Below are 16,841 nucleotides of genomic sequence, written 5' to 3'. Positions count from 1 at the left end.
CCGACCATATATCTAAGGGATATCTCACAATGGGGCTTACAGATGTATATTCATGGAAGTACATAAGCATCCCCTCCCAAGTGCGGAGTAACTCCAGTCTAACGTCAGATGGATGTTGACAGGGTACATACTCCGCATTAATAAGTTTGCCTGTAGCGCTATTGCTCTAGGATCAATGGCCTGCTCCAGAACGTACTAGACCCAACCGCTACGGAATATTACTGCGCATGATAGGCGAATTGTCTACACTTATATCGAAGATCTCGGAGTCGAAAGCCCAAGCGGTGATGCCGATCCGGGTATTGGCCCAGACTTCTATTTGCCATTAAACGTCGGGACGAGATATCGACTGGAGGGTGACATGGTGGATGGTGTACTCAAGGAGCTCGTAAATAAAGAGGGGTTGGCGCAATCGGATCGTCTGCTGGTTCCAGACTAGTTTGCGATTCGCAAGTTTGTCCGGGCATGAAGAGAACTGAAGAGTAGTAAATGACAAACCGCCAGAGTTGCAGGACACCATAGAGTTATGAACGTTCGTATTTTTTTTCACTCATTTCGACGGACGCCAGTTCGCAATGGCGGCCTTCATTAAAAGAAAAACATGGCCAAGTGTGCGACTTGTTCACCGATACATTCCCAATTCTGCTTCCAGCTATGGTATATCTGTTTATTTTATTCCATGCTCCCGAACCGAATGTGATCGATGCAATTTTATCCCTCGGTTTGCCTCATCCAGGAACCTTGCGCGCTCAAATGACAAATAACGCCCCCGATAACCCCGTTTAGAAACCTGCCACCTGTCAGTATCGACCATCCCAACAAAATATCGGAAAGCGGGTACGTACGCAGAGGAGTGAAGAACCACCGGTTCTTGCCGCTGGTGTATCTGTCCTCAAGGGCCTTCTTGATGGTCTTCTTGGCGTCCTCACGCTGGGAAACCTCCTTGAAGGTCTCGGGGGTGACGGTACCCTTGAGACCCTCGAGCTCGAGGGTGTAACGGGTGGGCATCAAGTGGTTGTAGTTGACAACCTTGATGAAGGGCTTGACGCGGCTGCGCTTCTCGAGGGTCTTCTTGCCCATACGGCGGGTGACCTTCGAGGGGTAGCGCTCGATACCGGCGACGATGGCGTAGGAGAAGGGGTGCGCCTTAGAGCCAGAGTCTTGGGGCTGAACAATGACGACCTGTAAGCGGGGGAAAGCGCTGTCAGCACTCGTTCATTGTATTCCATCCGCATTTCCCTTTTATGTCTTTCGTATCTCCGCCGTCCCATTTTGGACATATCCCAGCTCTTTCGCCAAACTTCCAATTCCAACTCGTATGCCAGCGTCTCGACGGATATCGTTCCTCCAGGATCAGGAATATTGATGTCGTACCTTCTTACCGGCATAACGGCCACGGGTGATGATGGCCACACGGCCCACTTTCATGACTGCAAAACCATTCCTGTCAGCATTTCTGGATCGAAATAGAGAGACCTGTACGAAAAGGTCATAATAACGCAGGCGAGCAATTCAAACGCACACTTCATTGTGAAAGTCCCGGTGAGCGGCAAGGTCGATGGGGTGGTTGTCGTAGTACTGTCGGTCGAGTCGACGTGAGGTTCTCCGGCCTCTTTTTTTTCGCTTAGGTTGCGACCGTGGCTTAGGGCAAAAGACGGGTTTGCGATTGTGGTTTGTGTGCGGGGGTATGATTGGCTGAATAACCGACGGGCTTGAGACCAGTCCTGACTCAGCAATATCTCTTAAAGAGGTTTAGTGTCCGTAGTGAAACCGGAGATCGGAAGAATGTGCAACCGGCGGATCGACTCACCGCCTGCAGGTTTGTTTACCGGACAACGGATCCGTTGCTACGGTGCGGGCCTGATGTGGAAAGCGCAGATTGGGTGTTCAGTTCCACCCGATGTTTTGCTTGGAGAGTTTGTATATCAACTTGGCTCCTCCTACTTGCAGCTCAGCGCTTCGTCCACCTCCAATTTTTTTTTTTGCCCTCCTTAATCTATTCCCTGCAAAGATCACTTTGGTTGCTGCGGTCTTCTTTGCCTGCAAGTCATCGTCGCAATCGATTCGACTCTTGTTTCTCTTAATACCTCTTCCATTGTATGGTTCTTGTTAACGCCCGAATTGCTTTGTTCGGGCTCTGTTTTTTTTTCTCTGTTGTTGTTGTTATTTTTGCTGTCTTCGTTTGTTTTTTGTTTTGACGACTTGCTATGCCCTTACGACCTTAATTCCTTTGACGACCACTTTGTTGCGATACCAAAAAAAGACGTTATTCATTCGTTTCTATTACCCCCGAGATACCACCACCATCACCACCAGTTTCTTGCCATCATGCCTCACAACCGAGATGCCTCCCGTGACTCCCGTGACCGGGATATGATCTTGCGAAGCCAGACAGTGCCAATGTATGTATAACCCTAATCCAGAAACAGTGATTCCATCGAACCTTTACACGGGATGAGGATGAAAACTGACCATTGGGTGCTTCAACTACTAAAGGTGGGATAGCTCGGATCCTGAACGAGCGCCTCCGCCGCTTCCAATTAACCCGGGAACCTCGAGTCCTACAACCAAGTCCAATGTCTCGCCAAAGGTCCAGGCTGTCGCGGCGAACTTTGCGGAGAAGTGCCGGGATAACGTGGCTTCGCCTTACACTACCAACCCAATGCCACCAAAACCGGTGTCACCAGAGAAGTCATTGATCAAGGGCAACTACCATAAGCGCATGCAGTCGATGCAGAACACAGACACCAAGTCCGAGTTCCTCAACTACCTCGAAAGCAAATCGCCCGAGAAGTCGTTGCGCGCATCAGTGCTGGATGCGAGCCCGAAATCTCCGAAATCTCCGAAATCGCCAGAAAAGGTTAATAGGAAGCTGGAGGATGCACCGGCAGACAACCAGGAAGGGGAGCGTGATCCTCCTCCCCATTTCGCGATCAACCACCGCTATCTCTCCAAGCCTATCCTCAACGAACCTACTCCACCTTCGGCTACCATGTTAGCCCTTCAGAATATGCAACTCCCCACCCAAAGTGAGACATCGACCTCATCTCGAAGCAAAGAGAGCAGCCCTACTCCATTTATAGGATCTCAGCCTGCTGGACCGCAAAGCGACCCTGGAAACCCCGGTCTCGAGTCCCTGTCGACGCAGATCCACAGTCTCACGGACATTGCCAGCAATCTGCAGCGTGAGATGGCCCAGTTGAGCCGTCGAAGCAAGGACAACGCTACAGACTTGATAAGTCTGAAAGCTGCAACCAATTCCAGGGACGAAGACATTCGAAAGAGCCTCCGCGAATTGTCGTCGAATTTAACGACCAAGTTTCTAGATGCAGAGGCAACCGGAAAGTGGGATTACACTTCCATTTTTGGCTCTGATCCTGGCATTAGCCACAGGGAGCGCGCCAGGTCTCCAAATGCAAGGAAGAGCCATTCTATACCTCGAATGCCTAGTCCTGGCCCGTTTGCCGCTGCTATGGAACGCGATCTTTGTGGATCTCCAGGGCCGATTTCCGATGGATCGGCCAGTATCGCACTCTTGGAAAAGATTCTGCGTGAGATGGCCACCAGAGAGGGCCAGGAAAATCTTTTGGATGCGGTTGATGAGATGAAGTCGCGCCAAATGGCCGATGGTCATGGAAACGATGCTGATCGAACTACGACCGATATGCTCGAGGAAATCTTACAAACTGTCAAGAACAACTCGGGAAGTCAAGCTCTGGTACGGTCGAAAACTCTGGCCAATCCGTTCGAAGGAAGCTCCGACAGCGACCGCCCCCGGGCACGGTCCCTGGACCCAGAACAGGTTCTAGCGCCCGATATGGAGATCCTCCACAGCGACAGTGGCTCGGGAATGGAGCCACAATATGAGCGTGACCCCACGCAGGAGATGCTGCACATTCTCAAACGAGTCAAGACTAGCGTCATCGAAGGGGGTGGCATGACCAACGAGGTCAAAGCCCTCGTACGAGAATTGCGTGGCGAGGTTCTAGGCATGGGAAGAAATATCGCAGAGAAGCTCGAGGAGGATGAGCGCGCTCGTTCCGTCGAAGGGGGCAAGGCCCAGCCGCTCGCGAAGGAAGAGGTGGCAGCCATCGTCGACGCTAGTCTCGTAGACCTCAAAGAGCTCTTGGCATCGGTTGTCAACGAAAGCCGGGAGAGCTCATCCGCCTTTGCTGAGCTGCGTTCATCGATAAATGGTGATGAAATTTACTCCATCGTTAAGCAAGCCTTGGACGAACAGTCGTCGGCAGGCCCGCACGGCGATGATGTGCGGAAAGAGGAGATCCTCGAGACAATTCGCGAGGGCTGGGAGACATACAAGCCCGAGATCGAATTACAGAACTTTGGTTTGGAACGTGATGAAATCCTCGAGTGCCTTTCGGAAGGTCTAAAGTCCTACCAGCCGCAACATGAAGACGCCGCCACATACGACCAAGTGCTCGCTGCTGTTCAAGCCGGGATGCAGGACTTTGAACAACCCCAATCGATTACGAAGGATGAAATCGTTCAGACAATTCGTGAAACGCTCGCAGGACCCGAGGTTGCTGCTTCCCGGTCATTGGCCGACGAACAGGTTACTCGTATGAAGGATGAGATACTGCAGGCAGTTACCGAATCCGTCACCTCCCAGAATGCCTTGACCAGGGACACTCTGAACTCTGGTGTTGGTCGTGATGAAGTCTTGCGAGCAGTTTCTGACGGCATCGAAGCGCACTTCTCTCCATCGAAGCGCTTGGAACAACCGCAGGTGACCAAGGAGGACGTCACAAATGCTGTCAACGAAGCATTCTCCGCTCGGCACAGCACCCTCAGCACCCAAAGTCACTCCCCACCCGTGACTCGAGATGAGGTCCTTAGCGCCATTGCCCAGGGATTGGAGAACCACAATCCCATTGCCCCGGAGATCGAGCTCAACAAAGACGATCTCATGGATGCTATTTCAGCCGCTCTCAATGAGGCAAGCGCATCGACCAGCAACGGAATTGGAGACAAAGTGCTCGAGCGCTTCCACGAAGTCCTTGGAGGCATGAAGGACGAGTTCAAGCAGTACTCCGACGCTAACGGAAATGAGAACCATAACGTTCTCAACGCTGTCAAGGATGGCGTCGATGTCATTCGGAAGGAGATTGAAGGCTACGCTGCGAATGCTGGTGAGTCTTCCGGCAAGACCGAGATTCTGGAAACTGTCAAGGAGGGCTTCAAACTTCTGCAAGCGGATATGGAGAAGGTAGTCGCTGACGCTTCTTTCGCCAATACGCCCCGTGGTAACCCGGACACGCCGGAGCTTCTGGATGCCATGGAGAAGGAGTTTGAACATCTTCGTCAGTCCATCACGTCCATGCTCATGCGCAGCGACTTGTCGAGCGATAAGGAAGAGATTCTCGACGCGATCAATGATGTCACGCAATTCCAGAAGGATCAGCCCAAGAAGGAGGATCTCGAGAAGACCATCAAGGAGCAGTTTGAGAACCAGCCGGCACAGGATGAGGTGGCTAAGACTATCAAGGAGGAATTCGAGAAGATCTCCGAGACAATGAATACGACTCTTACTGCCCGCTCTGAGCCCACAAGCGACAAAGAAGACATCATCGCTGCTCTTCGCCAAAGCTTGGAGACCTTCCAGGACGAGGCCACTCGATCAAAGAGCGGTGGTGAGGCGCTGCTTCTCAACGCATTCAACGATGGCGTCGGTGCGATTAAATCGGATCTTGCGAAGGTCCTCGACAAGCCGGCCGCCCCAGATGCCACTGATCTTCTAGAGTCGCTCAAGGAAGGCCTCGCTGGCTTGAAGGCCGAAGTCGAAGCGATCCGGAAGTCCCAGCTCGATGCCGACGAAGCCACCGCGAATGAAGGCAAGGAGCTTACGCTTGCGAAAGAAGTCAACAGGAGCGACAATGTCATGGACGGCCTGCGAGTCATGGTCGGCCAACTTCAAGCCAAGGTTGAAACCATCGAGGCTCCTCCAGCCCCCGAACCCACTGAGGATGCATTGAAGAAGGATCACTTGGATGAAGTGGTCGAAGGTCTCAAAGAGCTCAGGCAGTCAGTGACTAGCATCCAGGCTCGCGAGATTCCTGCTGCTGATGAGACTGTCGCCAAGAAACAGGACACCGATGCCATTGAGGAGCTGCTTCGCAACACAAAGGCTCAGCTCGATGAATTGAAATTCCCTGTACCCGACGAGATCGCCAAGTCAGAGCAGATCAGCACTCTTGAAAACGTCGTCAAGGAAGCCAAGGACGCCATTGGCGAGCTCTCGAACCGAATCGAATCTGAAGGTCCTACCAAGACCGAGATTGGTACCCTGGAGTCTCTGTTGAAGGACATGTGGATTGCCTTTGATGAATTCAAGAGCAAGAGCGAATCGAAGGAAGAGGACCCGGAGAAGTTGGCCAAGTCGGACCTGCAGACCGTGGAGGCCATGATCTTCGAGGTCAAGACGCAGATCGAAGAGCTCAAGCTTCCTGATGTCGAGACCTTGCCCACCAAGACTGATATCGAAGGTCTTTCCACTCTCGTCACTCAGTTCCGTGAGAAGACTGAGGCGGACAATGAGCTGACTGCTCAGCGCTTCGATACACGGAAGAGCGAACATGACGGCATCGCTGAGAAGGTTGATGCAGCCAAGGCTGTTGTCGAAAAACTCGGTGATGAACTCAAGAGCAAGCTGGATGGTAGCGGCGAGGGTCTTTCCGAGCTCAAGCAAGTTCTCGGTGGCCTGGCTTCATCGGCTCAATACTTCACTACAGTGGAGAACATAAAAGAACTGTCTGACCTCATCACCAAAGAATTCGAACAAGTTCGGAGTGACCAGGAAGCTAGCAAGTCGGAACGGGAAGAGAAAGATGCCGTGGCAGTGGTCAAGCACGATGAACACCGGGCCGCCGTCATTGCCGAGCTCGGCACCAAGATCGATGAAAAAGTTGGCGAAGTTGTGGCCAAGTACGACGAAGCTCAGAATGCTATGGATGCCAAGTTTTATGCGACGGAAGAGCGAGACAATGCTAGCCTCGAAGCCATTACCAACACCAAGGCTCTGGCGGAGGACATCAAGCTTGTGATTGGCGCCATGGATAATAGTTTCAACGAGAGTTGCGAGCGGATCAGCACCGATACGAAGGCGCTCTTTGAGAAGGTCGACGAGTCATACAGCCAGGTCAAGACGAGCCAGGAGCAAGCTCGGGCAGACGCTGAGAAGACTGCGGCCACTACTGACCGTCTGGAGACTGAGTTGCACCAGTTCCATCCCCAAGTTCTGGAGGGCGTTCAGGAAGTCCTTACGGTTATTGGTCAACATTACGGCCACTCCCAGAGGTCTACGCAGGATATCAAGACGGATATCTCTTCTCTGCCTTCGTCCATCGTTCGTCTCCTGCCGCCGGCCCCCGAGGTGTACGATGATACCAAGGCCCAGGAGAAGCTGGACAGCCTCCTCGGGCATGCACGAGATACTCATGTTCAGGATGCACTCAATGTTATCGTCGAGCGTGTGACAAGCGAGCAGGTTCATCAGAAACTCAACCAGCTCATGAGCCACTCTACGAGTACCAACACCCAGGTTTACGATAAACTTGAGGAGTTACTTGGCCATGCTATCAACTCCAATGGGCCGGTTCACGACAAGTTAGATACGCTTATTGGCCACGCTACAAATACTGATCAGTCTGTCACGCAGATGATGAAGCTGGACGAGATCCACAAGGACATGATGGAATCGTCCCGCCGCATGCAGGAAATGCTTGTCGCCCAGTCCGCCATGATGGCTGAAAATAATGACCGGAAGCGCAAAGAAGCGGAAGAGGCCGCCATCGCATTGGAGCGCAGGAACGCAGAGAAGGAGCAGGTGGAAGCAGAGATCGAGAACTTCCGAGACGAAAAGGAGTCCCTACTCAAGATCATCTCCAGTCTGAAGTCGGAGAAGGAGGACCTTTCCAAGCAAAACGCGAAGACGAGCAAGGAACTGTCCGGTCTCGAAATGGCGCTCGAGCTCCGTAACGAAGAGATGCAGGTCATGGAGGAGCGGGCCGAGAGTCTCGAGAAGCGGATCCTGGAAGGTGTTCTCGACCACGCTCGCAGCGTCCTTGTCAGAGGTCCCAAGCGAACGAATTCCAAGCGTGCGCGTGGTACCCGGGCTCGTGGCCCCAGTGCGTCCAACGGGAGCAAGGATGGCCGTGGCAACGGTGTTGGCATGGCCTTGAAGAAGCGACCTTCGCAAAAGGAATCCAACAAGGAGCGAAGGATCTTCAGTCTCAGCCACGTCACCGGCAACCGTGGAGCTGCAGGAGATCGACAGGTCAGCAGCGGCAGTGGAATTGCGAGCTTGAAGCGAAGCCACTCGGTCAAATCCAACATGTCCCAACGCAAGTCGTCCTGGACCATTGCCAACAAGGAGAACGACGCGTTCCCCGAGGGCGATGAGAGTGACGCTGGTACGGAGCGGAGGACCAGCTACCTTCGCAACGTATCGGACGCCGAAGGTGACGATGATGATGCACAGACGACCAAGGGCGATGACGAGACGGATGACCTGCTTGGTCACTTGGACGAAGAGGCGAAGCGGTTGGTGCTGTACAAGAAGCATCAGGCGACTGACAGTGGTGTCGGGACGGAGATCTCGAGTGGAGCAGAGTAAAAGGTCGAGTGATTGATATTGCTATGTTTTTATGTTTGTTTATGATTCTGTTCTCTGTTTATGTTGTTCATGTTGATATACCACCCTATACCACCCTGCACCTGTTTGGCTTTTTGATGTTATTCGATTCCCCCCCCTGTGTTCATGTTTATTATTATTATTATGACCCTTTCCTTTGTTGTTCCCTTTGTGTAACTAGTCCCCTCGACCTTGAAGAATAATACAATCCCCCTATATTATTGAATTTACATGTCTATCCTTGTAGTCCTGTACAATAGACGTGTCATGTGAATATGCTGTAGCCGCCCCAACGGATTTCTGCCTGAGACTAGCGCCTGAGGATAAAGGCAGCAACTCAACCCAGCCTCGGCTGGGCTGATAACTTATTTAACGTCGGAATCCCGTCAGCCTCCGGTAGCTCCTGCTTGACTTCACTGCCGTGTGCCAATATCATGGCTGGAGAATTCTCCGTCATTTAGCTGAAAATTCACTGTTTCTGTTTATCTGATCTAGATTCAACGGCATAGAGTGACGCTGGGATATTCCCTGTTCAACTCTACCATCGTCATCATAACAACAACAACAATACTCGATCTCTACACCGTACAACACCCCAGGTCGGGGGCAGCGACACCACCACCACCATGCTAGACCCTTTCCCCTCATCCCCATCATGGCTCCGGGACGCCGTCGAACCCTGGGCCCTCTACTTCAACCTCCCTACGATAACCGACCACATCCATGAAGTCATTTTCGCCTTCGTCTTCTACCAATTCATCCATTCCTACCTCTCCCCATGGCTCTCCCCGGTCCTCTTCCCGCAGCACTACCCGAACTTCAACAAACGTACCAAGTTGAACTGGGACGTGCATGTTGTGTCGCTCGTGCAGAGCACGGTGGTATGCGCTGCTGCCTTGTGGGTGCTGTTTACGGATAAGGAGCGGAAGGAGATGAATGCTGGAGAGCGGATTTATGGGTATACCGGGGCATGTGGGTTGATCCAGGCGCTTGCAACGGGGTACTTTATCTATGACTTGTATATCAGTTTGGTTTATGTGAAGATGTTTGGACTGGGGATGGTGTTCCATGGGGTTTCTGCGCTGTGGGTTTTTGCGCTTGGTTTTGTGAGTCTCCTCCCCCCTCCCTTCCGAATATATGATCAGTCCCGGATCTGGTTGCTAACTGTGTTGCAGAGACCATTCGTCAACTACTACACCCCCGTCTTCATCCTCTACGAACTCTCCAGCCCCTTCCTGAACATGCACTGGTTCTTTGACAAGGTCAACATGACCGGCGGCAAAGCCCAGTGGTACAACGGCATGGCCCTGCTCTCAGTCTTTTTCTCTTGCCGTCTCGTCTGGGGAACCTGGCGCTCCGTCCATGTCTACAGCGACATGTGGCAAGCCCTAAGCCAGACGTGGTCTGCGACTGCCTCATCTGCATCGACCCTGGACCCCGTCAACATCAACGCGCACGTATTTCAGATCCGCGATGGGAATCTCTGCGTCGATGAGGCGTGTGCGAAAGCGCAGGCGGAGATCTCGAAATACTCGCATCACACTGCTGCGGGAACGCCCACTTGGCTTGTTGTGACGTATATCCTGTCGAATATTGTGCTCAATTCGTTGAACTATTACTGGTTCTCGAAGATGATTGAGACCGTTCTCAAGCGGTTCCGGGGCCCTGCTGCTGCTCCTGCCAAGAAGGAAGAGAAAGAGGTCAAGGAAGAGGAGAAGGACATCGTGCTTGATGCGGCGACGAAACTTGAACAGGAGCATGATGGTCTGTTGCTTGGTGAGGAGCAGAAGTCTTCTGCGCTGAATAGCAGTACTCTTAATCTCGTTGAGGATTTGAGGAAGAGGAAGGTTGGTCCGGTTCCTAGCTAGGTCCGTTTTCTTCCTTGAGCCTTCTCTGAAGTTGGGTGATGGTGTCTTAGGACGGCTTATATTAAACATTGCTAGTTAATGGATACGGATTCAAGATTCGGGATTTGGGATCGAATTGATGAATGATGATTGATTGAGACTATGCCTCGCTTAATCAGAAAGTTTAGTGTTTACTGTTAACATATGGCTTTTTTAATCAAAGTAAAAGCTGAACATCGATTCCTCATTCAATGCATAACATTATTAAAGAAAACAGGCCTAACACCAACTGAGCGCCTCCCCGAATACATCCATTTTATGTTTCCCTTATTACCGGCGGAGGTCAAAACCAGAGACAACTAGGTATAAAAACTGCAAATCAAGGTACATACAAACGACAAATCTACCTAAGCCCCATAGCCTCCGGCTTAGCCAGCATATACTTCACGGCCTCCCTCGCCACAGGCGTATCCCAAGCACCCTCAGAACCACCACGTCTAAACTCCGGCCCACTACCATCCTCACCACCACCCCGTGTCGCCTCGCCAAGAATAGTCTCCATATCCCTACGCTGGGAGTTAATCCAGCGCTTGACAAAGTTGGCGGGGTCCTTGGACAGAGCGGTGTAGAAGGAGTGTTTTGCGCGCGAATGCGTAAGCCCCTGCACAATGAGCGCGACTTGGTCGTCCAGGGAGGCGATCTGGCGCATGCCGGCGGTGTATTGCGGGTTTTGGGTTAGGGTGAGCATTTTTGTGCGCAAGGGGTCTTCGACTGCGACTTGGATGTCGTAGATTGTTGGGGTGGGGTCTTTGTGGTAGTCTTCGTCGACGCGGATGGTGTAGGGAAGTTTGATGGGGTCCATGGGGGAGGTGTGCGGGCCGATGCTTTCGGGGATTTGGGGGAAGAACATGATGTCGCGGCCGAAGATCTGTGCTTGTTAGTACGAGATACATAAAAACATGAAGGGGTGGGTGGACATACTGCTCGCAGGCGATCATCACAGCGCACTTGACGCTTTTCTTCATCCTCCTGTAGGCCCATGGCACGGATGTAGTCCCAGATACCCAAAACAATTCCGCTTCGTGTTTCCTCCTCAGTATCCAGAACATTCGCAAGCTCCTTGCTCAGCTTGAACCGCTCAGGCGTCTCATCACGGACGAGACTGACGGTGACATTTAGATTGTCCTGTGAGCCGCGGGAGAACTGCAGACAGTCAAAGTCCGCGTTAGCAGGCAAAGAGGCCGTAGCATTCGGTGGTAATTGCGGCTTGTTCCAAGTAACAGTTCTCATCTCCTCCGGGGTAACCGACGATGACTTGTCAAAGTCAACGGTAATAGTCTTGAAGAATTGCGAAAACCGCTGCTTGGGTCGACTGGACTCCTTTTTATCCTCGGGTTTCTCTCCATCGTGTTCCATTTCATCGCCCTTTTCTTCCTTAACTTCATCCTCGTCAGAGTCATCGGAAGGCGTAGACTCGTCGTTGTCACCGTCCAGCAACCGTCCTTCAATCTTCACCTTGTACCGTCCCGAGCCGGGTGTATTCCCGGGCTCACCTGCAGCATCCTGCCACGGCTGGTTCTCGACAGTGTTGGATATCCAAATGCGCATCGTCCGGTACTTCTTCACCGTTTTGCTGATCGAATCCTGGATGTCCAGTCTCTTGCGGACAATGGAGGCATCCAGGCGCTTCTCCAGATCGCGTAGGTTCTTGTATTGCGGCACTCCCTCACCGATCACAACTTCTTCAACGCCATCCGGGATGTTCTTGTCGGTGGGTTTGCGGCTGCGACGCAGGACGGCATCGTTGGGGTGCGGCATGCTGCGCTGAGCAGGCATGTATTGAGGATTGACTGGCTGTTGGGGCATCGGCATCGGCATCATGGCTAGTTACGAGAGAAGAGAATAGTGTCAATGGGAAAAAGTTTATTTAGGCATCGGGGGAACCATAGAACCAAAGGGGTAATAAGCGCACCTGGGCCGGGAGGACCGCGACGAGGCGTGGCAGGAGACCGCTGGGGGATGCCACGGGCGTAGTTGGGCTGCACTGGCACATTCATTGCGAGTAATGAGCGAAATAATCTAAGGCCACGTGCCTGATACAAATGCGATTCAGACCAGAACTGGGTTCGTGGTGAAACTGTACTGGGCGAATCCGGGATGGAGAGCCTGCGGTGATCTCTGGAGAGTCGCGATTCTTTTGCCGCGGTCACGCTTTACCCTTTTCGGCAGCTAGCCACGACCATACTGAATGCTCCGAATACGCCGAAGAAGATTAAATAGAAGTTCATATTGAGCAGCTTATGATTGTCTAGATTCATAATGACTTATAAATTCAACTGTATTGCTACCTTATTCCCAACGTAAAATTATGACCTTTTCACTCCAGCAGCGAAGCCTGGTTAGTGTACAGTGCTTCCACTACATTGCTCAACTTCGCAACAGTGTCCAGTGCAGAATCGTAAGCCTGGTCACGATGAGTTTCATCATAGATGATAAGACATCCGGAACCCTGATCCAACACGCCAATGATCACCTTGTCCAGAATCATCTGAGACAGCTTTCTCTCCACTTGTTGTGTATCCAACCCGACCAACTTGGCAACATGGGCCAATTCCACACGGCTAAAAGGCTCGATAACCTTGATTAGGTTCTGCTCCAACATGGCATCGTACAGTCTCCGGAGATGGTTTCGGATAAATACATCGCTGCCAAGCTCGAACCGGTAGTTCGAAAGTGATTTCTCGTATTCCTCGAGAGAGCGGTTGGCGTGGGCACGAGCGACGGCCTTCATGGCCTCGAGCCGCGGGCTCGCGTACTTCTGTGCCGATTTCGATCCCAGCAAATTCGTAACGTCGTCCACCGAATTCAACATGATCTTGCAGAGCAACATGTATTGGAGAGCCGCGGTTGCCATGTCGGTCTCGTCGAGCGAGCTATATCCTTCCATAGCTTCAATAAAGTAAGAGAACGAGGTTTGAAAGTCCTTATCCTCCGCATGTAGCATACCGCTCTGCATATCCAAACCAGCCTGCAGGTTGGGGTTCGTGTAGACCGACGCAGCCGATGTCCGGGCTGCCGTCAAGGCTGCACGTGCCTTGGTTTGGTTACCCAGAGCATGGTACACGCGAGATTCCAACAGCTGCACCTCGACCAACGCAAGTTTGTCATCCAGGCGCTTGAGTTCGCGGAGAAGGGGGGTGATAAGATTAAGGGCGTCGAAGTAGGCTTGCTTCTGCATATGAATGGCAACCAGGCGAGTCTGGAGGTTCTGTCGAAGGAAAGATCGTCGCTCTGAGATGGCCCAGTCTATGCTGGATTTGATCACGTCACTTTGGATATCGAGCGTGTTGGGGATTTCGCTGAACAGGTCCAAGAGCTGGCGAACTAGATAAATAAACAAGGTCAATTTTCGGATCCCATGTGGTTCAAGGTATTTCAATCAAGCTTACGGAGCTTGGCCGTCTTTGCCTTAGCAAATGACGAGAAGGCAGTACGGCTGGTCTTAATGAGCTCTGCAATCTCATGCGGCTTCTTCGTATCCCGGTAGAGCCCTCCCAGCCCAACCAACGCACTCTCATAATCACGCGACGAAGCCTCTGTCGTCCCCGGGCCTTGAGCAAGAATCTCTTTATAAATGCTCTCTGCCTTTGAGGGGTCCTTCGCCGCGAGAGCCCGGGCTTCCTCTGTCCGCTGAGCGGCGACCGACGAGGGCGCCATGATCGATCAGGTATCGGAGAACGGGTAACAAAGGTGAGGCTGATAAATTGCTGAATGGAAAAATGAGTGTAGCAGATGTCCAAGGGGTAATGGAATGATAAAGACACCTGTCTGGGAAGAGTGGAAGCTATGCGTCTGATGCTTTGCTTGCATCGTCATTTCGCCCAACTTGGCTGGCCCGTTGCGTCGGCAGCTACCCTCACCGCCTTCCGCTTATCTCAGCAGGAAAAAACCGCCGCTGGAAATTTTGATAGATTTTTGGATGGGAAAACAAATTCTACAACAAGAGATTCCACATAACTAGAGCGCTATGGTGAGTTATAATTCAATATACTGGTAGCGCATTGTTATTTCTAACATGATGACAGAAAATCAAAGCTCTTTCTCGCCCCACAGCCTCTCAGCAGGCCCCGGGATCCTCTGTCGTTCGACAGCCCCGAAACCTCGATCCTGCTCAGCATCCATTCGAACGGGCTCGTGAATATACTCGCGCGCTCAATGCCGTCAAGATGGAGCGACTGTTTGCGGCGCCGTATGTGGGCCAAATGGGCGATGGCCATGTGGATGGTGTATACTCCATGGCGAAAGACCCCAATTCTCTCGACCATTTTGCCAGTGGCAGCGGTGATGGTGTGGTAAAGGTGTGGGACTTTACGACTCATAAGGAGATCTGGAATACGCAGGCACATGAGAACATGGTGAAGGGAGTTTGCTGGACACCCGAGCAGAAGTTGCTCTCTTGCGCGAGCGATAAGACCGTTAAGTTGTTCGATCCGTATCGCTCGTCGTCTGAAGCACCACCTCTGGCAACCTATTTGGGCCAGAGTCCTTTCACCGGTGTGTCGCATCACCGCAGCCTTCCCGCATTTGCTGCGTCGTCCTCTCAAATCTCGATCTACGATCTTTCGCGGCCATCTTCCACACCTTCCCAGACCCTCCACTGGCCCACGAGCGTTGACACCATCACATCTGTTGCCTTCAACCAGACTGAAACCTCGGTCCTTGCATCGACCGCCATGGACCGTTCCGTCATCATGTACGATCTTCGAACCTCGTCGCCGCTCTCGAAGCTTGTGCTCCGCCTCGCTTCCAACGCTGTCTCTTGGAACCCCATGGAAGCGTTCAACTTTGCGGTTGCCAATGAAGACCACAATGTTTACATCTTCGATATGAGAAAGATGGACCGTGCCTTGAACGTGCTCAAGGACCATGTTTCAGCGGTCATGGACGTCGAGTTCAGTCCTACTGGTGAAGAACTCGTAACGGCATCGTATGACCGGACAGTCCGTCTATGGGACAGAGCGAAGGGTCACTCGCGCGATATTTACCACACGAAGAGAATGCAACGGTATGTATTCATTTTCTTACTTAGTCTAGTCACACGTCTTTGCTAACCTACCCAGTGTCTTCTCTGCCAAGTTTACCCCCGACAACAAGTACATCCTCTCCGGCTCCGACGATGGCAACATCCGACTTTGGCGTACCAACGCTTCCGACCGCAGCGGAGTCAAGAGCTCTCGTCAACGCGCGAAGCTGGAGTACGACCAGGCCTTGGTCAACAGATACTCTCACATGCCCGAGATCCGGAGAATCAAACGCCAGCGCCATGTGCCTAAGACTATTAAGAAGGCTACTGAGATCAAGAGAGATGAATTGTCTGCGATTAAGCGACGTGAAGACAATATTCGGAAGCACACTAAGAAGACTGCTCTGTCGAAGAAGCAGCACGAGCGTGAAAAGATGATCCTAACGCAGGAGCAGTAGTGTGTTGTTGAGAAATATGTCAACGTTCGCACCGTCCGAGATACTCTTTCTCCTCCCTCTTTCTGTGAAGCAACTTATCTCTCTTGGACCCGGAAAAGAAATAATCATCTTGGAGAGACGGGGCGGGCCACGGCGTTATTTCCTTTCTCCGAACATCTGCTGGACCGTTGCATCAGTCCGTGTCTACCGATTCTGAATCACTCTGCAAATTTTGAAGTGCTGCTACACGGTTAGACGGAGGACGGGCGGGTGATGCCTTGGCCACAGCATGGTCGATTCCACTCAACCATCGAGCAATTCGTTGAAGACCCGCAGGAAACACTGCATACCATCTGGCAAGCGCAGCGAAAGCGGGCAATCTGATCACACCACCTCTCCCCTCGTCAATAGCCGCCACAACCTCCTGAGCAACTTGGACTGGTTCAAGAATGGGCGCAAAGAAGTTACTCGGCGTTTGGATCCAGTCAAATAACGGCGTTGACAACTGGCCCGTCTCAACCAGCAGCATCTTCACCTTTTCATAACCCCCGGAGACACGCAGCTCAGCCTCCAACGTCTTGTGCAGGGCACTGAGAGCAGCTTTACTAGCAGAGTAGTCGGAGAGTCCTGCCGCATGCAACTGTCCAAGGACCGAGCTGACATTGACGATTGTACCGCCGTTCGGAGCAGATAGCATACCGGGCAGAACCACCTGACAGGTATTGAAAACGGCGAGCAAGTTGGTACGGATGGTCCTCTGGAAGGCTTCTGCTGGTAGGGACAGGAGCGATTGACCGTTGATTTGTGCTGCTGCGCAGTTCACCAATACTGTTGGCGTGCCCAACTGTAGATCGTCAGTATTTATTTGTACATGGCCAAAAAAA

General features: G+C 52.2%; 6 protein-coding genes across 6 annotated transcripts in view; 3 read left to right on the top strand and 3 right to left on the bottom strand.

Moving 5' to 3' along the window:
- Positions 1-782: 782 nt before the first annotated feature.
- Positions 783-1,529, bottom strand: ASPGLDRAFT_63122 (60S ribosomal protein eL27; the record flags this gene model as incomplete). Its single annotated transcript, XM_022548618.1, has 4 exons — positions 783-790; positions 846-1,182; positions 1,375-1,430; positions 1,523-1,529. 4 exons carry the CDS (start codon positions 1,527-1,529, stop codon positions 783-785), a joined length of 408 nt encoding a protein of 135 aa, XP_022406326.1.
- Positions 1,530-2,328: 799 nt separating this feature from the next.
- ASPGLDRAFT_116153 (uncharacterized protein) lies at positions 2,329-8,632 on the top strand (the record flags this gene model as incomplete). The annotated part of the gene is made up of 2 exons (XM_022539747.1): positions 2,329-2,402; positions 2,497-8,632. 2 exons carry the CDS (start codon positions 2,329-2,331, stop codon positions 8,630-8,632), a joined length of 6,210 nt encoding a protein of 2,069 aa, XP_022406325.1.
- Positions 8,633-9,276: 644 nt separating this feature from the next.
- On the top strand, positions 9,277-10,518 carry ASPGLDRAFT_31340 (TLC domain-containing protein; the record flags this gene model as incomplete). Its single annotated transcript, XM_022544041.1, has 2 exons — positions 9,277-9,756; positions 9,826-10,518. 2 exons carry the CDS (start codon positions 9,277-9,279, stop codon positions 10,516-10,518), a joined length of 1,173 nt encoding a protein of 390 aa, XP_022406324.1.
- Positions 10,519-10,900: 382 nt separating this feature from the next.
- ASPGLDRAFT_63119 (uncharacterized protein) lies at positions 10,901-14,214 on the bottom strand (the record flags this gene model as incomplete). Its single annotated transcript, XM_022548617.1, has 5 exons — positions 10,901-11,425; positions 11,479-12,380; positions 12,470-12,576; positions 12,879-13,881; positions 13,947-14,214. 5 exons carry the CDS (start codon positions 14,212-14,214, stop codon positions 10,901-10,903), a joined length of 2,805 nt encoding a protein of 934 aa, XP_022406323.1.
- A 310-nt stretch (positions 14,215-14,524) lies between these two features.
- Positions 14,525-15,978, top strand: ASPGLDRAFT_21742 (rRNA-processing protein SOF1; the record flags this gene model as incomplete). Its single annotated transcript, XM_022543126.1, has 3 exons — positions 14,525-14,527; positions 14,583-15,562; positions 15,618-15,978. The coding sequence occupies 3 exons, from the start codon at positions 14,525-14,527 to the stop codon at positions 15,976-15,978; spliced, it is 1,344 nt and encodes a 447-aa protein (XP_022406322.1).
- A 172-nt stretch (positions 15,979-16,150) lies between these two features.
- Positions 16,151-16,841, bottom strand: part of ASPGLDRAFT_63117 (uncharacterized protein) — a gene marked incomplete at both ends in the record, with an annotated part of 1,379 nt that continues 688 nt past the window's right edge. The window contains one exon of the mRNA XM_022548616.1: positions 16,151-16,801. Within this exon, the coding sequence (XP_022406321.1) occupies positions 16,151-16,801 (651 nt within the window). The remainder of the gene's footprint in view (positions 16,802-16,841) is intronic.

This window comes from Aspergillus glaucus, assembly GCF_001890805.1.
Source record: "Aspergillus glaucus CBS 516.65 unplaced genomic scaffold ASPGLscaffold_1, whole genome shotgun sequence".
NCBI lineage: Eukaryota > Fungi > Ascomycota > Eurotiomycetes > Eurotiales > Aspergillaceae > Aspergillus > Aspergillus glaucus.
Note: the sequence above shows the minus strand (reverse complement) of the source record. Positions and strands in the feature narration are given on the sequence as shown.